Source organism: Xiphias gladius, chromosome 18 (genome assembly GCF_016859285.1).
Source record: "Xiphias gladius isolate SHS-SW01 ecotype Sanya breed wild chromosome 18, ASM1685928v1, whole genome shotgun sequence".
In the NCBI taxonomy this organism is placed as follows: Eukaryota; Metazoa; Chordata; class Actinopteri; order Istiophoriformes; family Xiphiidae; genus Xiphias; species Xiphias gladius.
This window is the reverse complement of record NC_053417.1, coordinates 10,445,872-10,466,745: the sequence shown is the minus strand read 5'-3', so window position 1 is coordinate 10,466,745 and position 20,874 is coordinate 10,445,872. Positions and strand designations below refer to the sequence as shown.

At 40.8% G+C, this 20,874-nt stretch overlaps 3 protein-coding genes across 4 annotated transcripts; all 3 read left to right on the top strand.

Annotated features, from left to right (window-relative positions):
* The first annotated feature begins 357 nt into the window (after positions 1 to 357).
* LOC120804433 (charged multivesicular body protein 4b) lies at positions 358 to 7,013 on the top strand. Of its 2 annotated transcripts, none has more exons than XM_040153885.1 (6): positions 358 to 463; positions 2,126 to 2,329; positions 3,944 to 4,121; positions 4,666 to 4,780; positions 5,497 to 5,623; positions 5,932 to 7,013. In XM_040153885.1, exons 2-6 carry the CDS (start codon positions 2,146 to 2,148, stop codon positions 5,994 to 5,996), a joined length of 669 nt encoding a protein of 222 aa, XP_040009819.1. In that variant the 5' UTR covers positions 358 to 463; positions 2,126 to 2,145; the 3' UTR covers positions 5,997 to 7,013. The 2 variants fall into 2 exon arrangements, with proteins under 2 accessions (XP_040009819.1, XP_040009820.1); XM_040153886.1 differs by having other exon boundaries at positions 362 to 380.
* Positions 7,014 to 8,193: 1,180 nt separating this feature from the next.
* On the top strand, positions 8,194 to 13,762 carry eif2s2 (eukaryotic translation initiation factor 2, subunit 2 beta). The gene is made up of 9 exons (XM_040154067.1): positions 8,194 to 8,367; positions 10,108 to 10,291; positions 10,434 to 10,534; positions 10,762 to 10,891; positions 10,976 to 11,076; positions 11,988 to 12,136; positions 12,336 to 12,392; positions 12,515 to 12,600; positions 13,268 to 13,762. The coding sequence occupies exons 1-9, from the start codon at positions 8,353 to 8,355 to the stop codon at positions 13,441 to 13,443; spliced, it is 999 nt and encodes a 332-aa protein (XP_040010001.1). The 5' UTR covers positions 8,194 to 8,352; the 3' UTR covers positions 13,444 to 13,762.
* A 2,448-nt stretch (positions 13,763 to 16,210) lies between these two features.
* On the top strand, positions 16,211 to 20,370 carry LOC120804461 (serine/arginine-rich splicing factor 6-like). Its single transcript, XM_040153932.1, has 6 exons — positions 16,211 to 16,443; positions 16,869 to 17,002; positions 18,738 to 18,856; positions 18,985 to 19,187; positions 19,358 to 19,444; positions 19,647 to 20,370. The coding sequence occupies exons 1-6, from the start codon at positions 16,337 to 16,339 to the stop codon at positions 20,098 to 20,100; spliced, it is 1,104 nt and encodes a 367-aa protein (XP_040009866.1). The 5' UTR covers positions 16,211 to 16,336; the 3' UTR covers positions 20,101 to 20,370.
* The last annotated feature ends 504 nt before the right edge of the window (positions 20,371 to 20,874 follow it).

The following is a 20,874-nucleotide window of genomic DNA, read 5'->3' as shown; positions in this document are numbered from 1 at the left end:
AACAAAACTGGAATGACAAAAATTATGACCAAAAATTCATTCATGTATACATGAAACTGTGTACAGTCTTTGAATCTAAACACACACTGTGGATGGTAGTGAAATAAACAGAAATAATTCCAGTATACATGAATATGAGCATACTGCAAGGTAACAAAGTTTTTCCACATTACATGTTTGAATTTGGAAATAATGTCAGTAGAGACAGATGTGCACATTTGTAACCTGTTTCAGAAACAGATCAACCTGTATAGTAACCCAGCCTTTTGGTATGTATGCCTTTATGTGCTGGATTTATTGCCTCTGACAGGTGATGGAAAACACCTGCCGTGACGTCAGTGGTTGGGGTGTGGCCACCAGTTTTCAGATACTCTACATAGGTAAAAGTGCTAATACCACTCTGTAAAAGTACTCCATTGCAAGTGAAAGTCCTGCATTAAAAATATTAGTTCAATAAAAGCATGTAAGTATAATCAGGAAATGTACATAGAGTATTCAATATAGAAAATTGACTCCTGCAATTTATCTTTAGATTATTATTCTTGACCCATCAATGTAAAAGCAGGATTTTACTGTTGTAGTTGGTTGAGGTGAAGTTTTAACTGTTTTGCATAGGACTGCATCTAATGACTATTTTCATTATAGATTCATCTTGTGATCAATTTTTTGATTGTTTTGTATTTAAAATTTCTGAAAATAGTTATAAATCCTCATCAAAGTGGCACCATCACAATGCTTGTTTTGTCAAAGCAATTGTCAAAAATAGTCCTCAAAATTATTAATAATAAATTACAATTGTTTATATAATTAAAAGCAGCAAATCCTTACATTTGAAAAACTGGACCCATGAAATGTTTGGCATTTTTGCATGAAAAGATGACTTAAAGGAGATGGCTGTTATTTAAAAAAAACAAAAAAAACAACTTTTTAAAAACAAATACCACTAAAAGACCAAAACCAATAATGTTTTCTGTAGTTCTCAACACTTTCCTACTCTCCTACCCTGTCTTTGGCACTCAGCACCAAGCCCACTGGTTTCTTGTGAAGATATACAACTTGACAATTGGATCAAAGATATATAGTTTATTTAAAAAAAAAAAAAAAAAAAAGACTAAGTAGTTGCCTGTAACATTACCCGGCACTGTAGTTTTTCGCAAATGTTACTCAAATAGGAGTAAATGCTGGATTTGCCGGGGACAATTTTGGACACAACTTTGGTGCAGTAGTGAGTAGCATGATGGTGTATGTGAAACTGAGTTCAATTAAACAATAGCGCCCAAGCTTATAGCACTGTGTGGGACATAATACCCAGTGCAACTGTGAGGCTCTCTGATTTGTTTTTAATACTTCTTTGGACAACATACGATAACTGTTGATAGGATACATTCATTGTCGGGTTTGTTCTTTTTATGGCATTTGTTGGCAACAAGAAAAACATAAAATGTCACCAGCATTAACTTTTAAATGATTATTAAAATGGTTGCCAATTTTTTTTCTGTCAATTAACTGATAGATCAATTGACTTATTGTTTCAGCTGTAGTTCTATGTAGTGTCATCTTGTATGAGCTTCTCATATGTTTTGTATGCAAAAATCTGAATTTGTAGAACAACTAAGGCAGTCAAATAAATGCACTGGAGTAAAAAGTACAGTATTTCACTCTGAACTGTAGTGGAGAAGAAAATTAGACTTAAAATATTCAGTTTAATCCCTGAAATTCTTCATTGAATGAAATAATCCTGAAAACGACCAAAATAAAAGGAACAGTACAATGAAAACAGGAAGAATGTTAAAATAAGTAGCAAAAATAAAAAGATAAGAGAAATAATAATAATAAGAGAACAAACATAATTAATAAAAACACATTAAAAGCGCTGCAGTAATTTTCAGTGGCGCAGTTGTCCAGCAGGTGGAGACAGGGAGGCATCGAGCAACGCCCACCCCTCGTTGGGCAACATGACGTCGTCGGGCCTTATCCAGGAAGTAGAAAAACATCAACAATCCTTCCAGGCTCAGGCTCAGGCTGGGGGCGAAGTGTTAGTGTAGTCCAGTAGCACGGAAGTTAAGCCTCACTTTCCCTTGTATTTCGCAGATTTGTTTATTTTATTTTATTTTTCAATAAACAGTGTGTTGTAGCATCCCAGGTATGTCGTTGTTCGGTAAGATATTTGGAGGAGGAGGAAAGGGAGGAAAGGGACCGAGCCCGCAGGAGGCGATCCAGAAACTCCGAGAGACGGAGGAGATGCTAACGAAGAAACAGGAATTTCTGGAGAAAAAGATCGAGCAGGAGCTGCAAATCGCCAAGAAAAACGGCACGAAAAACAAACGAGGTGAGATATCAGGGCGGGATTTTCTCATAGTTTCCACTGTTCATCATCAAATTGCCTGGTGAACAAGCCGAAGCTACATGTTAGCACGTTAGCTAAGTTGGCTAAGTTTGGCCGAGCTGTCGTAACTGTTGGCCGCCTCACCGAGCGTCGTTATCGCGGCCCTGGCAAACAACGCAGGTAGGTGTCTGTTTTATTGACCGCGTGCGAGATTTGCTCATCTGGTCGTTGATTTGTCGTTAACTTCGCTTCACTCAGGTAACGCCGGCCTTGTCTTTTGCCAGCATGTCTCTGGAGATCACCTTTTCGTGTGATTGATCAGTGGCCATTAAAAAACGAGTAGTCGGTCAAAGGTGTGACAAGCGACATGGCTTCGGTCAGGTGTCCTGCTTTTCAGACGCACTGGCCATTAACATATGTACGGAGTGTGTCAGGACAAGGGGTTGAGTGGTGGAGTCGTCTTAGAAGGACGCGCTATCACTGACAGAGAGGTGGGCGTGTTTGAACTTTGGTCAGAAGTCTGTACTGATACCTGCAGACTTCCAGCACGTCCTACAGCTGCCTGCGAGATTAATATACAAGCCAGTAATGTCAGAAGACCTATACAACGACCCATGGGCTTGACTTTGTTATCACCAGTAATAACTGGCAATATGGAAACTAAAATATTACAACAACCATCCGGGCATATTCTGGTACAACATGATACAATCTTTATTCTTTTCATTTATTTATGTACCTCAAGGACAATGCACATTGGTGAGCACCACTGCAGATGTGCCAGCGTTTGCCAAAATACAAATTTTATACTGTTGTCCCTTGGCCGTTTGTTTATCTAGCCATTAAAACAGCAGTAAAGCACACATCGTGTACATTTAGAACAGGAGTAATCAGGTGAAAGCTTAGATGAGAAAGGCAAGCATCATGCAAAATCCGACTTCTACAATGCCCGCAATGTTTGGGACACAAAATATAATTGTTATTACAATGACAAGATATAAATCCGTATCACCTTGCCACAGAATTGCTCGAGGTTGACTGGTGTTACATTGCATTAAATGAAAAAGTGCTGTTCCTGTACTTGGCTTGAATACTTTGGACACGTCGCCTTTAACTCTAATTATTTCCTCCTCCAACTCTATAAAGGTTGACAGATTGAGTCGGCCCAGCACGACGCGCTCTGACAGCTTCACTTCAGCCTATCAGGTGTCTGTGTTAGTGGTCATGTGACTACTGTGGCTGATTAATTTCTACCCTACAAACTTTCCATCTACTCTTCCAAGTTCCCGCCACAAGCTGTATCTAACTGTTCTTGTTGTTCGAAATGTCATTAACATGTTAGATTAACGTGAAAGCATTTTAATTATGATTCCAGTCAGCGGTGGATCACTGCAATTTCACAGAGCATAAGATGTGGTGCTGACTAACACTGCAGATGTTTAACCGCTTAATCAGGCTCCCTTGACATTACTGTTCTGCTTAAGGACAAACCAATCCCCATGAGTTTTACTTCACTCACTCACTGAATTACATTTTTACATTTCAGTCTGTTTGCGCGACAATCCCGTCGCCCTGTCTCGTTCTCCTCTCATATCCTCGCCGTCTTTCTCTCCTCAGCGGCTCTGCAGGCTTTGAAAAGAAAGAAGCGGTACGAGAAGCAGCTCGCCCAGATTGACGGCACGCTGTCGACCATCGAGTTCCAGAGGGAGGCTCTGGAGAATGCTAACACCAACACTGAAGTGCTCAAGAACATGGGCTTCGCTGCCAAGGCCATGAAGTCTGCCCATGAAAACATGTAAGAGTGAGCCCCCAGTCCCTGTTTAGGTTCCTCACAATTTGACTGAACAATCGATTGGACTGAAATGAAGCCTGTTTATAAAAAGATTATATTTGTAGCCAATTGGTACTTAATTACCTTCATGGGACTACAGGGACAGTAGAAAAGCTTCAGTCTGTTCCTAATCAACAGAAAGATTGAGGAAGATGTTTTGCTTATAGCAAAATACAGAGGATTTGATACAGTATTAGCTCCCTAAATCCAAACCCATCAGCATCAGACGTTATTTGAATCTGTAATAGGGCTAGAATGAGAAAATATGAAGAATATACACTAAGCAGGCATTTATATACAGTTCCCTGCTAAAATGCTAACATCTAATTTATAGATTAGATAGACAACTTCAGTAGCTGCACGTGGTGACTACTTTTGCATTGCAGCGTTCCTTATGCTTCACTCTGCCAACTTATCAGCATGTGTAGGCATATGAGGCTTGGTTGAAAGGTACTATAGTGCATTCTGTTTTACTTAGATTTGGTTCTTCTCCCTGTTGTTGTTTCAGGGACATTGACAAGGTGGACGACCTGATGCAGGACATTACAGACCAGCAGGAGCTGGCCCAGGAAATCTCTGACGCCATCTCTAAACCCGTCGGCTTTGGAGAGGAGTTTGATGAGGTTGGTGAGACTTTTTCAGATATTTGATTTTTACATTTGTGAGGATTCTATGTGGTGTTTTCTGAATGCTGTGTGTGATTCTGAAGTGATTACTGAAGATTTACTGTTACTGTTGCGTCAGGCTAATCCAGCATTACAAACCTTTCACACACCTGACCCCGAAACCTTACTGGACAACAGCCGAGATCAGGATGTTTCTCGTGTCCTGTTCAGCATAGTGACCGATGGATCTTTTCAGACACGGTGCCATTACGCAGAGTTAACCTGGTAGACTAGAGTTCAGCCCCATCCTTGAGTCTGCCCTACCAGGCTAAACACTGCTTGTTGACGTCTATGTTGAGTCTTGAGTCCTTACTCAATTGGCATTGAGGCTGTTGAATCAGCCTCAGTTTTGAATGGTCTTATTCATAGATTGACGTCACCACAGTTGATGGTATCCAGCCATCCTGGGATGATATGGCAGAAAGAATAAATTACTTCTTTCTCATTTTGTCAGTCATTTAACTTGAAGTATTTTTAATTTAACTCTCAGTGAGATATTTTACTCACTAAGTGTAAAGACACACAAGATTATACCATTCCACATTAATTTTGAAAATATATTTTATCTGTGTGGTTTTTGTTAGGATCAATAACTTTATGTTTTTGATGTTGCATGAATTAGTTTGTGGTCATCCTCATTTACAGTTTGATGGCTGTGTTTGTGTCTTCCTCAGGATGAGCTCCTGGCGGAGCTGGATGAGCTGGAACAGGAGGAGCTGGACAAAAACCTGCTGGAGATCGGGGGACCAGAGAATGTCCCCCTCCCAAACGTGCCTTCTACTTCATTACCTTCCAGACCTGGTAAGAAACTATTGAAGAACCTGTACTATAACTCTGTGAGCCTGACTGCAGCATCTTTTTTTGTTAGTGAGAAGAACAGTTTTGCATTTTGGGAAATATCCTGTTGAGAGTTAGGTGAGAAGTTTGAGCCCATTCTCCGTTAAATATATAGGGCTATAAACTCAGCTGGTAAAGTAGAGGGTTTGTCACTCTGGAGATCCCTGGGTCCGGATCAGGTCTGGAAACCAGCGGAGATCATGCTAAACAATAACATAACCAATTTGTACGAAGGTCTCAAATCTTTTATTTCTGTCTTTTCTCACGTAAAGCCAAGAAAGAGGAGGACGAGGACGACATGGAGGATCTGCAGCGCTGGGCGATGGAAGCCATGTAAACGCAGCATGCGCCACATCATACCTGCATCAGAGAGGGAAGGGGAATGAACAAGGGGGGGGTGAATGGACTGATAGGATGTTGTGTATGAGTGTTTTTGTGTGTCTGAGGAGAGCTGACCATCTACTTTATGTAACACTACGAAAAAGCAAAAATGCTGTAGTCTCTCTTTCTCCATCCCGTTCACTACCGATATCTAGAGACCCCTAGGTGCTCAATCAAAAGGAGCCAGTCGGGGGCTTTTATATTGAAGCTCTATCCCTTCAACCATGGCAAAATTACCTAATATTTTTACCCTCGATTTTAATACACTACTAGCACTCCATTGTCCTTGTACTGGGCAGGGCTATTTCAGCCCACATAGCTCATATTTACGTGTAATATTATGAGCTCTCTGGTGCGATAATGGAGCTGTTGTCAGTCTAGTGTTACGAGCTGTGTGGCGTTGTTAACATCACCGGATGAAGGGAATTTTCTTGGGAGCTTAATCCTCAAATATCTGTTTATGACTCACATATTTACCTGTGTTTGTGGCGTTAAACTCGCTGGATGTATTTTTTTTTTTTTTTTTTTTTTGACAAAAATAACAACCCTTTGCTCTTTGCTCTTAACTACTCTTGAAAATAGGAGAACAGCTGAGCATGCGCTGCGTGAAGAAGCTCGGATCTTGGCAGAATCCGAACCTCTCCCTTTGTTTCAGGCTGCCCCCCCGGTTCTTGTCATTTGGTGTAAATTTCCTAAAAGTGTCTCTTTTTATATGCTGTATTTCTGCCGTCACCAAGAGGTTCTGTTGAGGTTGTGTGAAGCATGCAACAATGGGAAGTCACAATACAGATTACAACGCACAGCTAGAACGACAGATGTTTAACCTAACACCTTGATCCTGTTCTGTCTGTCTCAGTCCTTCTCATAAGGGTTTTTGTTTCAAATTGTATAACGTTTAAAAAAAAATTATGATAATAAACTATCGTCACACCTTATTAACTGCATCCAGAAGGAGATGGTGGTTTATAAAAGATTAAATTATAGTCAATCTACAACATCTGCTTTTTGGAGTTTTAAGACTTAGTTCCTTTAGTTTTTCAAAGTCATGATGTACATTTTTTACATTTAAAAAAAGAGAAACATAACACAAGGAGGGATGGACAAGCATGTTTGCATTTCTATGTTTTATTTATCCAGATGAGAATATTATTTGCAAAATCATTAAAGGTTTTCAATTCTTTTATTGTAGTGGAAGCTTTATCTTTTCACTTTGTCACTGTGTGATAGCAGTGTATTCAGTGTCTTAGTTTATCACCTGTAGCTGTAGTTTTAAAGACACTTGAGGCTCACAGAATTCATTTCATTATCAGTTTATCTGGCAATTGTTTTCTCAATTAATCAGTTAAACCTTTTGCCATTTATAAAGTGTCAGATTATTAGTATAAAGTGCCTATTATATTTTCCCGAGACCAACGTAAAATCTTCAAATTGAATCTCCAATTAGTATAGCCAATTAGTTTTCTGTCAATTGACTAATCAATTAATAGGCAAATCACTTTAGTTGTAATTCCGCTTTAACGAAAAACGAAACAAAGGCCATTGTCTACACCATGAGTCAAACATTTCGGACACCAACATTTTCTCCAAAATCTAAAGCAACAAATGAGTAAATACACTGAAAGTACACTTTCAGATTTTAGGTTCACACCTTTTTCCCCGTTGCATTTGGATACTCAAAGTTTTTACATCATGCTGTTTCTCTTTCATCGGGTGACATTTACTCATCTTTGTATTTCAGGACAATGTGAACTGGCAGACTCTCAGTCCATAATAAGACTCTTAGTTAATGATTTAATTCAGTTGTTTGTTTGTTTTTTTTACCCAGTCTATGGTTTATACTCTACATGCTAACAGGTGGGCTGACACTTCTGACCCTGTTCAGGTTTGCTTAGTAAGGTATGAACTGGCTTTTAAATGATGCTCTTTAGAGAGACATTTTGTAAAATCAGGAGGAAGTAGCAGAATGATTGTGATTATCAAGAATATGTTAATATTCAACTAACATGTGCACAATATCTGACATAAACAGTTAATTCGTCTGTATTCTATTAGGACCGTGGTGGAACAGATCTACTATACCGCTACACACTCACCATGCGCATATTTAGCAACAGTGATGCTTGTGCAATGCTGCTCGTGAACAGTGCTCGAATGGAAACACGCCGTCGCGAACTAATTACGTGTGGATTCGTCGACTTCACGCTTGCGTACTGCGACTCCAACGCTGATGCAAGAAAATTTCGGCGCAGCGGTGTGGGACTGATCGAGGGACAAAAAGTAGCCAGATTTCATCCACTTTTCAGCCCGCAAACATGTCAGGAGACGAGGTGAGTCACCGTGGGTTTTCCGCCGTTCAATACGTGTCGGTATGTAGACCTGTTGGGTGAATTTAGGTGAATTATCGGCTCGGATGGGTGTTGAGGATGACTTTGGGCCTCGGCGCTGCTGCTCCCCTCCCTGTCCGCAGCAGCTCTCACATGGCTGCAGCTGAGCTAACAACGGCCCGGCCGAGCCAGAAGGACCAGAAAATTCCGAATACACCACTGTGTTACGAGCTACTGCATCGTGTAGATTATGAATACACACTGTGGCTATCCAATCCGCCCTGTCACAGCCGCTGGATAACTCCAACTGAAAGGCTGAAGTTAGCTAGTTAGCGTTAGCTGGCCGCTAACGGGTCATTTTTTTTCACAATCAGAAACAAAAAAGCTACCGAGGTTTAATGTAGCTCTCTTTATTCTAGATAATTGGCTTCACCCTCAAACAGAGTGGTGACAGAAACAACTATACGTCTGGTCAACATGATCGAATTTAAATAAGATAAATATTTATTTTTCCTGAAGCTGTGTACGGGCTCTAAATCAGTTTAACGTCATCGCGGCAATTTGCCGATGTCCGCTGCTGTTTAAAGATTTTTTTTTTTTCTACTGATTTTTCGTAACTTTTATTTGTCCATATGGATGCAACGACAGGCAAGGAAAGGGACGTCCACGTCACTCAGGTACAACAAGTACATAATTTCTGAAAAATGGCATCGGTTAACTGAGATACGCGCGGTCGTTAAGAGTATCACATTATTACAATACTCAGTCTCATATCACCCATCTGCACTGTGTCGATTTATACCGGTAACGCACCTAATACTCGTTTCTGATTTACTGGCTGGTGTCTGTGTTGTGGGACTGCAGTTCGATCATAATCATAATCGATTTAACCTATAGTTCCTGGTCAGTCGTTTATTCAACAATATGACTGTCCAAAACAATGAGATGTTCAATTAACAATGACAGAATACAAAAGAAAAGTTGAGTCTGTAAGCAGAGAATGTTGGGCAGTTTTGCTAAACATGACATAAGCAAGAGATTAATTTTGTAAATACATTTTCTGTGGTTTGACTACTCAATTTGTGAAATGATTGTTTAACCTTTAGACATACATACATACTTTATTTTTTTGTTTTGTTTTTTTTAAATTTAGTGCGCTAAATAAGTTAAACTACAAGGTAGAGCAACAGTACTCCTGTTTCATTTAATGTTACAAGTTCATTTATTTGGTAAACATCACCGTGGGTTTAACTGACTACACACACAATGTAAATGGCCGGTGGCCATGGTATAAGAGTGATAATAGACTCTGAGGTGTTGTCATACTGTATGTGAAAATAACAGAATTAGCCGAGGAGAGGAGATGTCCTTCCCCATCTGCCCCCTCTGGCATTTTTGTATATCAGATCACATTTTCCTGTAACTCCTAATGATCAAAGTTGAAGCTAGGAAAGGATAAAAGTAGTTAAGCAAGTGATAAAGGTTTCGGCCACTGACTCACACTGTGACCATAATGGTACCGCAGAAGCTGGAGATATCACTATTTAGACAAGTTGGCGTTGGCCAGAAGGAAAGTGGCCGGCCATGCTGAACTGTAACCGTCAGGTAGTCTGCAAGGTTACGGAACCATTTTTCACATGGGAAAGGTCGACGCATGTCACATCTGAACCATGTCGGCCATCATTTCATAATCTTGTCAGCAGCCGTTAAACTTCACATCTTTCTTGCTTTTCTCTCCATCAGATGATTTTTGATCCCAACATGACCAAGAAGAAGAAGAAGAAGAAGAAGCCCTTCATGCTGGATGAGGACGGAGGAGAGGGGATGGGAGGAGAAGAAGCTAAAGAGGTGGAGGCAAAGGAGGCAGAGCCAGAGGCTGGAGACGACAAGGAGATGGATCTGGATGAAGATGAAGGCAGAAAGAAAGGTTTGAATGAAAATAAAGTCGGTTCTCACACAAAGCTCACATTTAAGCCTCGGTGTCGGGGCTAGTCTTCTCGAGGGATGTTACCCTGTACAATTAGCTGCATTAAGGTTAAGCTAAGATGGGTTTGTCTAATCTTCTCTAGAGCCGTCTGATGATTTGAACGACCTGAACTTCTTCAACCAGAAGAAAAAGAAGAAGAAACCCAAGAAAGTATTTGATAATGATATTGAGGAGGGATTCAAGGTCAGTCACTGCTAAACTGCAACCATTTTTTCCTCATTCCTCTCTCCTCATCACTTATAGTCTGTGTATTTCTCTCTTTTTCTAATCATTTTACGTCAGCACTTCCTGTTCCACTTTTACTGTTGCTTTCCCAACACTCTCGTTTCTTGTCTTAACCACATTCACATGGTTAATGCTCATCGTCTCCTCGCTGAATTTTACCTTGCTTTTCTATTGGTTCAAACCAGGAGCTAAAAATTGAAGGAGAGCAGACAGAGGCACTGGAGGAGGACAACCTGGACTTGATGCTTCCTACCAAAAAGAAAAAATCAAAGAAAGTAGACTTTGACGAGGGGGAGACACTGGAGAAGGACGACGGTGAGAATAAGTCGCCTCCTCTTTCATGTAGAGAAGTAAAGAAAGACACGTGTGTGTGATGCTATTTGTATGATGTGTTGCCAGCACTTGAGGATGATGAGGGGAAGAACAACGATGGAATCTCATTCAGCTCCTCCACAGGACCAGCCTGGGCCGGCTCGGAACGAGACTACACTTATGATGAGGTAGGCCACCTCTAATCAATTTCTCTCGCTTGTTGTGCATTCATAAGTGGAAAAGAAAGTTGCTTCAAAGAATGCAGTTAAGGGAGAAAAGAGGGAGTTATCTCACTTCTTACCGTCGTTTCTAGTGAAATGGAACTAATACAATTCTGTCTTTTAGTTGTTACCTGCTAAGTTATGTCATTATGAAGTTTTGACAGACATAATGCATATATTTTTAGACTGATTGTGAAATACACTTCCAGAGGATATCATTGCATGTGTCCATTGTGAATAAACGTTCATAAATTAGCTTAGAAATCATAGAAAATGGATTTACCTCACAACTCCAGTACTTACCTGAGAATCATCACGCTTTTAAGTTTTCTTCAGTATCAAAGTAACCCAGTGATAGTTGTCTGTACATCTGTGGGTACATTGCAAACAGGTACTGCTAATAGCTAATTTGGCATACTTTTAATGGTGCCAATTCCCAAAACAGGCTCAAGTCAGTTAGTCCGCTAACTGACTGACTCCATGGCAGCATTATATATTTCTTGTTCACATGTCCAAAAGTCCCCAAATGAAGGAAACTGTAGTTCAAAGCCTGAGAGCATGATAATTCTCCAAAGAGAAGTAATACAAATAGTAGTGAGAGTTACAGAATCCATCACTGTGAAATTTTTCTCATGTTGCACTGTCAACATTGTAGACACAACTGAGGCTCAGCACATCTCATTGACATGGTTCTTATATTCCTGGAATAAGGACACACTTCTCTATCCTTTCATATGCAGATATTTGCCATGTATTGAAAACCCGTGGTCATACGGACAAAGAAGTCAACAATTAAAGCATCTTTATGATTTTATCCTGATGTAAAAACTGTCAGTCTCAGCTACAGTTGGCGTATCTCTTTGTGTCATCTCTGTCAGCTCCTGAACCGAGTCTTCAACATCATGAGGGAGAAGAACCCGGACATGGTGGCCGGAGAGAAGAGGAAGTTTGTGATGAAGCCTCCTCAGGTGGTCCGAGTGGGAACCAAGAAAACCTCCTTCGTCAACTTCACAGACATCTGCAAACTGTGAGCCCTCCCCCTCTCCCACCTCCCAAACTGTTACTGTCAATCTCAGTTCACTTTGATACTCGTGTAAAGTTTGACTAAAACCAATTCAGCTGGCTCGAGTCTTGTATCAAACTCACAATTCTCCCCTTTTTGTGGAATATGATGACAAATGGTCTTGTGTTATCTTCAAGCTGACCTTTCATGTACTTCACTACAGGTTGCATCGTCAACCCAAACATCTCCTCGCTTTCCTGTTGGCTGAGCTGGGAACAAGGTACGTCTTTGTATTTACAGTTTATGGTTCTTATAGTTCTCAAATGAAAGGATACATCTCTGTGTGCACTATTATGAAAGCTAAATTTGTGTTTTTGCTTTGTGCCTGTTTTCTGTTAACAGTGGTTCCATAGACGGAAATAACCAGCTTGTGATCAAAGGCAGATTTCAACAGAAACAGATAGAAAATGTGTTGAGAAGATATATCAGTAAGTGGGAATTAATTGTTTTCCACCATACACACGCGGTGTCTGATTTCAGCTTTGGTCCAGGCTATGAGATATCATTGAATCATTTTTATTTGGAGGAATTAATCTTGTCTAAAACTATACAAATTGGCATCAAGCCTTGAATAATAAATCTCTGCGATTACGACTGAAGTGACAGGTCCAACAAAGTTCTTCAGTGACGTTACGTTTCTAATTCCACATCAAAACTATTTAAGATGTCAATGTAACTTATCTTCTCCGTAAGAAGTGGAAGTCATAAAAATGAAACTGATATAAACAGTTGATTAAGGTCTTCTTGAAAGTATTCATTTTCTCATTGATTTTTACCTTGCTTTGATAAAGAAAAAGATGATTTATCTGAACAGGCCTCGGATGATAAAGGTAGAGCTACTATTTAATAAAAATCAGTATGATTCATTCTTTGTCATTCATCACATTTCTGGCCAGAATTTCTCATTTAAGTTTACACTGAGTCTCATTCAATTCTGCTAAAACTTTACGAGGGTCTGGTTGTCAACATCTGCCCCAGTGATTGAGTCAAGGAATTTACTGAGAGATTGAACTGTATGTGAAACGATGAAAGTTCATACAAGGCATAGTTGTATAAAGTGCACTAGGATGGTAATGACTGTCTTCTCACCTGCAGAGGAATACGTGACGTGTCACACCTGCCGCTCCCCAGAGACCATCCTGCAGAAAGACACTCGCCTCTATTTCCTGCAGTGTGAGATGTGCCACTCCCGCTGCTCCGTCGCAAGCATCAAGACCGGCTTCCAGGCTGTGACGGGCAAGAGGGCACAGCTCCGCGCCAAAGCCAACTAAGGCCACCGTAACTGGGCTTCCCCCTCTTCTCTCGGCCTCCCCTTTTCTCCTCAGAAGGGCCGAAGCTGGGGTGGGATGCCCCCTTGATTTGCTGAAAGGACTCTCTGAATCGAACTGCGGGAGGGTTTGGCTGTTGTTTAGTTGTGTCGTGGCCTGACCAGGCAGGGAGTGAGAGAGTATCTAAAGCTGACAGATGGGGTTCAGGCACTGTAAGCAGATGATGTGTACCACATACACTGTTGGATGCATTTGATTTGTTGTCTGGTTGAAGAACCCTCCACCTCCTAGGTTTTTTTTTGTTTTGTTTTGTTTTTTTTTTTTTTTTGGTGTTTTTTTTTTTTTTTTTTTTTCTTCTTCTTCCCCCCATTTGCTGTGATTCTTGATTCCTGCAAGAAACCCCTGATTTAACATGGCTTGAATCCTTCCTCAATCATTGTTCTCCCACTTTACATACACCAGACATTAATATTTCTTTGGATAAGGAATACATTTCTCCATGCAAACCAGTCAGAGTGTAGTTAAGCTAAATTCATCTGTAACAACAGAGCTTGGTTGCTTTGTTAACTGTAACCTTGTGGCTCATGGTTGCTTCTTTATTCTTGAGCTCAACATTGCTTAAACTAAAGATTTTTTTTTTTTTTTTTTGTTTCTGGTCTGGCCCCAAATCACAAAACTGCCCGAATTGTTTGCCCTAGCTTATCAAAGTCACCAGGATGGAGTACATACAGAAAGATTGTAACTGTTGACCAGTCTCTGACAGGCTCCTAACACAGCGCTCCTTTAAAACATTTTATAACAGAAGTTAACCACAAAGTCAAACTAATAGGGGTTGATAATGGGGAGAGCACGTTCTCACTGAAGACTTTAATAAAGAGGTTGTGTGTGAGACAAAGAAATTATAAAGTGTGTTTGTGGGTGCTTTTTGAGGCACTGATGAGCAGTTGTGTACCTTACGATGTGCTTGACTTCAAAAGTTTAGATCAACACATTTTATCAAAAATTGAAGATTTGATTAGAAGGATGTGAAAATTGATAAAAGAAGAGCAGGTTTCTTGAGCTAATGCCGGTCTCCTTAAGTAAACACTGATGCTTTCCCCTAAAAACAGCTTTTGAGCTGGCACCACAGTCTCCTCTTACAGGTCATTATTTTGAAGTGTGATTCAAGAAATTCACAACACAAGCTAGCCAGGATATGAGGATTTGCAGTCCAATGATACTGGATACATAATATTGGTTCTGTTCTGGTTGAAAAGAAAGTGGATAAGAAAGTCTGGCTGGAATCATTTTAAAACCTGGTTTTTACAAAAAATAATAAAATATTATTCTCTCTCTCTCCATTACTGCTTTCTATGTACTTACATCCATGTTTATACAGTTTCTTTCGTACAGAAAACAACTGGTGAATATCTGGATCTAGTAAAACTTGGGTGTCATGGTGCTGCTACTCCTGTAGGCCAAAGAAGTGTTGCTCGCAAATAATACATTTATATAGCTTATATTTGTCTCATTAGGACCCTTCTACTCGTTCTGTTTAGGATTTGTGTCATCTACCAGAGTTTCATTTATTATAAGTCACCAATCATCAATAGTTTCACTCCACTAAATGCTTATATTGTTTTGTGCGGAGGTTAATGGAAAAATCATAATTTTCAGACCTTATCTGACAGTTGTGCTCAAGGTTGGTTTACAAACCAGGCAAAGCGGGCAGCTGCCCAGGGGCCACAAAAGCCCCAGGTTTACTCCACATCCTTTGGGTCTACTTAATCTGACAAATCATAAATTTGTTAGAAATTTGCACCACTGAAGTACAGTATCAGCTATGACGGGTCCTCTGTTCTCCACCTTGTGGTTCTGGTCTTCTTGAGAGACTGTCAGAATCTAGTTTTAAGACCTTCATTGTTTTAGTCTATATTTTTTGGTCATTTGTTGTAAACCTGTTTTTATCAAATTTAAGAAATTGAAAATGATTACAAGAAAACCTCAAGCAAGGTATTATCCCATTACAGAACTGTTAAGATGCAACAAACAATTATTTTCAGTATCAGTACGTCTCACACTTATTTTCCTTGATGAATGGACTGACTGTTCAGTGTATAAAATGGTCAGAAAATGGTGAAAAACAACATATTAACATTTTCAAATTGCCTGTTTTGTCTGCTCAACTGTCAAAAACCAACATATGTTAAGTTTACGATCATAGGAAACTGGGGAAAATGGCAACAATTCCATCTGAGAAGCTGGTTCCAGCTGGAATTGTTGCCATTTTTCATTTAAAAAATAACTTAAACAGTGAATTAATAGCAAAATTGTTACCGATTAATTTTATGTCAATCATGTATTTGATTGAGAGCACTGGGTGCCAGGGAAATCAATGAAACTGCCTTGTGTACGTCTATACATACAATGTATTATTATTATTATTATTATTATTATGTTGGGTTAAAATAGGGCCCCCCTATTGCACGTGAAATCTGGTTCAGATTTTAAAAGCAAAGTAAAAATATATATTTAACCCACTACTAAATGAATTAGTTTATATCAGTAGTATTTAAAGGTCCAGTTAAACCATCTGCTTAACACATCTATCTAAATAATTATAAGTTGTCTACATTTTATTACTCATACTTCTTCTATACTGTGTTTAGGGAGTATTTTTTAGACACAGGGCTAACACTGATTACTGCTTTTAATTTGAGGTTCCGTGCCGGAAATGTGCCACCTTTAACCTCACGGTGATTGGCTGTCCCGGCGCAGTCGCAGACGGTATCTTGGCGGAGCTGCTAACATCAGCAGCTTCACTCCCTGCAGCGACCGCGTCCACATTGGTAACGACCTGTAGCGAAGAACACTCCAGAACAACTACAGTTGACGAGAAAACAAAGAAACAAAAAACATGCCTCGGGTCTATATTGGACGACTGAGCTATCATGTTCGCGAAAAAGACATTCAGCGATTTTTCAGCGGATACGGGAAACTCATGGAAATCGATTTAAAAAACGGGTGAGTTTTCGTTGGATAGCTAGCGTTTTCTAGCACTAATGTTAACCACTCGTGTTAACGACGTCAGTACTGACACAGGAACACTTTACGCTTTTAAACAAATGCATTTTTATCTCTGCCATCTGGTCATCTTGTGAAGTTGACTTCAGTTGAGTTTGTTTTACTGGAAGATTACCATTACGGATTAAAATATTCTATGTTTTTTAAACTTTGGTCTTGCCAGTGTGGCAAATGTCGCATGGCCAACATGGCGTCTTTGTGTTTGTTACAGCGCGGAGCTAGCGGGCCCAGCTAACCATACCTAGCTAACCATACCTAGCCAGCTAGTTCCGAGTGAATGAACAGCGAATTAACTGGATATGACTGCACTTCTGTTGTTGTGAATTGATTATTACTTTATATTTAAACTCTGCTCCCCCCTCCAGCTATGGATTCGTGGAGTTCGAGGATAACCGGGACGCCGACGATGCCGTGTACGAGCTGAACGGGAAGGAGCTGTGCGGGGAGCGTGTGATCGTCGAACATGCCCGGGGGCCGCGGCGTGACCGAGATGGCTACGGTGGGGGTTACTGGGGTGGTGGGCGCAGTAAGTGCAGTCTATTACAAGATACCCTCTCTTCCCCTTCCCCTTGGGGTGAGGTGTCGATGTGGACTGCACAGAGAGCTGTTTTGTATATTCGCACTGGCGCTGTTGACAGGCTTACAGCTTAATTTAACACATATTTGACTATATCAGTGACTCAATTTTCAGCTACTGTCACGGTTTATAGCCAAACAAGCCCTGAATCCATTGTTAATGTGTTACGTGACTACACGTTTATTATGTCTCAGATTGCATGCAAACTTTAATAGTTGCTATAACATAAGTAGTGACACTCTACTCATAGTATGTTCATATTTATTATTATATGCATTACCGTGAATACATGGTGACGTTCTCATGAAACCAGGGCGGATCTACATTTTTCTTGTTCAGGGAATCCAGTTTAACCCCCCCCCCTCCTCTCGATCTCATCCTGCTGAACAGTTGTTCTCAGTTTCAACCATCAGGGGTTGGTGACCTGCAGATTTTTGCTCCTCCCTAGTGAATTGCACTTGACTGGTCATTATTGGGAATGATCAAAAAACTGCAAGTCAGAGCTCCCTCAAATAGCAGAAGTCTGTCTAGGCTGTAGAGTTGGATTTAGCTAAAGTAGCTTGAAAGCTTTGTGGTTTGCAAAGTTCTCTTGGATGTTAATTATGTTATTACGGTGAGCCATGTTTTTGAAGGTGTGAAATTTCCAAATTTGTTGTTTGCACCACAGAGGAAGCTAATCACAATCACCACAAACCTAGCTAGTGTATTAGGACTAGACTAACATTTTCTTGTGAAATGTGTATTTTTAACTTTGGTATATATATATATATATATTTTTATATTCAACATTAACAAAAGTCCTTGATGTTTCAATTTGAAAGAGTCCAGTTGCGGGCTGAGGCTGAGAGTCCATTGAGGCTAAAGATGACTGGCTAAGATGACTGCCTGTCCCGTTTGGCCTTGGCTTTCACCTTACAATGTGTGTGTGACCTTTGCCCCCCCCTTGATCCTTGGCTGACCTAACCGGAAGCCATGATGACAGCAGCCTTTTGCCAATAGACCAGGGGCGATGGTGAGGATTGCCATTGGTTTCTATGTTGACAGCAAACATAAGTGGATCGGCTCTAGTACAGAACTTACAATCAAAAGAAATGTTGTAAGTGAAAAAAACTGGAAAACAACAGAATTTCAGACCGACATCCGGTCAAATAACCAATACCAAAAGATTGGTGTATGTGTTTCTCTACACCGTTCTTTCTCAATTTGATCGAACAGTGTCCTTGACCGCAACCTATGTGGATGCCTCCTTTCTGTTTGTGTTACAGGGTTCTGAGGTCTCGAAAGAACATCACTGTCCATTTGTTTATGCAGCTAAAGCATCACAGTGTGATGTACCGAAGTAAGACAGGCTTTGTATTGCCGGAAACAGATGCAGTGGTGTTCTTTGCAGCAAACAACAGGCAACAACTTCGAAATGCTGAACAATTCAAACTTTAAAGAGCCCATGCAGTGGCTTGTAGATCACTTATCTTGAGCTTTGTGTTTCAAAAATGGATCAGAGGGACTCCTTTCATGATTAGGTTCAAATTTTTACCCCCTTGGACTTTTATCTGGCAAGTACTGCCTTGTGTTCATTTGATAACCCAGGCCAGTAGTTCTTTGTGTCTTGGCCATTTTAGTTGTTTCTAACTTTTATCATGTGCTTTTGTTTTTAAAGGTAGCGGTTACAGCAGCCGGAGCCGCTCTGGCAGGGACAAGTATGGGCCCCCAGTACGTACGGAGTACCGTCTCATCGTGGAGAACTTGTCCAGCCGCTGCAGTTGGCAGGACCTCAAGGTACATGTTTGAACACAGGCAATTGTTTGTCCTCCATTTAGGTTTATCGTGGTGAATCAGCAAGATGATTTACTTTGATTGTCAGCTTATTTAACTGTTTTTCCCTCCACATTTTCTCTGTCCACCAGGACTTCATGCGCCAGGCAGGGGAGGTGACCTATGCAGATGCCCACAAGGAACGCACCAATGAGGGGGTGATCGAGTTCCGGACTCACTCGGACATGAAGAGGGCTTTGGACAAGCTGGACGGTACAGACATCAACGGACGGAAGATTCGTCTGGTGGAGGACCGGCCTCGCAGACGCAAGTCCTACTCTGGCAGCCGCTCCAGGTAGATAGAGTACATCGCTGAATCATTTTTTTTAACTTTAGACCTGCCGTTCTGTGAAAAAAACACACTAAGCAGCTCTGTTAACTCAGTGTTGCTGTCGAGCCTGCAATACAGATATGTTGGGCAAAAATTGGCTGTAGGTCTGTTAAGTCTTGTGCTATCATCCTCAGATCTCGTAGTCGCCGCCGCTCCCGCAGCAGGAGCCGCAGGAGCCACAGGAGCAGGAGCTCCCGGAGTCGCTCCAGATCCCACTCCAGGTGAGGATGGGTCTAATCTAGAGAAATGAAGAATAAAGTACAGATTTTAGTTCTAGTTAAAGTACTGGTATGTGTAAGTATGTATGTATGTGTGTGTTGTGGAGGCTGTGTATTGGGTCCTCTGCCAGTAGGGATGAACTTTGGTGTAAGATTATAACTTCAAAAGATGAAGTAAAGCTTAAGCATTTTTCATTCTTTGCAGGTCTCGTTCCCGTAGCAACAAGAGAAATCATCATTCCCGCTCCAGATCTGGAAGGAAGTCTCGCTCCAAGTCAGGAGAAAGGAAATCACACTCTCGCAATCGCAGGTCTCGTTCTCGGTCCCGTAAATCAAAATCTCGTTCACGCTCCCACAAGTCCCGGTCCCGTTCGGCCGACCGGAAATCAAAGTCCCGTTCAAAGAGCCGTTCTAAGGTAAAGTCAGAGCGGGATTCTCGTAGTCGATCCAAGGAGTTGTGTGGTGACAAGAAGTCCCGCAGTCGTTCTGCTTCCCCAGTAGAGAACGGGAAGGAGGAGCGTGCTGCCAAATCTGCCTCCCGCTCCCCATCCCCACGTGAGGATGACCGCCGATCCAAGTCGAGGGAGAAGCGCTCAGCCTCCCACTCAAAGTCCCGCTCAAGATCTTGCTCCCGGTCTAGATCAGCTTCTCAAGATTAGTGGAATTAGAGAAGGGAGGCGTTTCACTTATTGTTGAGCTTGAGACCTATGCTGTACATAATAAGCAGTGTCGTCATACTGGCTTATGCTTCCTGACTTTTCTACTTTTCTCCTTCAAGTATGCACTTGTCTTTAAAAACGTTTTAGACGCAGTTTTATGAGAGGATGTGCCACAGTGACAGGGCTACTTTTTGGAATCATTTGGGTCTCTGGATCGCCTGTCTCCCAAAAATCGCATATTTTCACCTTTTTCTTTTTTTTTTTTTTTTTTTTTTTCTCAAACTGAAAGTGCTAGTCTTCAAATCTTTAGAACTGCAACATGAGGTATTTTTTCACTCTGTTCCAAAAATTTCAACTTGTTATGCCAGTCTGTTTAAAATTAAAAGCCAATCATAGCTTAGTGAAAATTAATTTGTCTTTATTGGGCTTTAATCATCTGTTTGATCTTGTTCTTTTGGAAAATACAATTTACTATCGTTAATATCTACATCATCCGTCATTGTTTGATACAACTGTTTTGTTTCATACTCAAACTGCATGGTTGTGGGAGAAAAGTAGCATATGGCTACAGCATTGGAGCGCTTTCCCTTTTGATCTGCAGTCTCAATAATTGCTTTTCAAGGAATAATCAGTCTTGGTGTTGTCTTGCTGGACTCTAAAATGCACAACGGAATGCAAGAACTTGTACTACAGAACTGCATATTAACAAAAAAATGATAAGGGTTTGTATTTCATGTTTGGACAACTTACATTGTAGGCGGACTATTATGATCC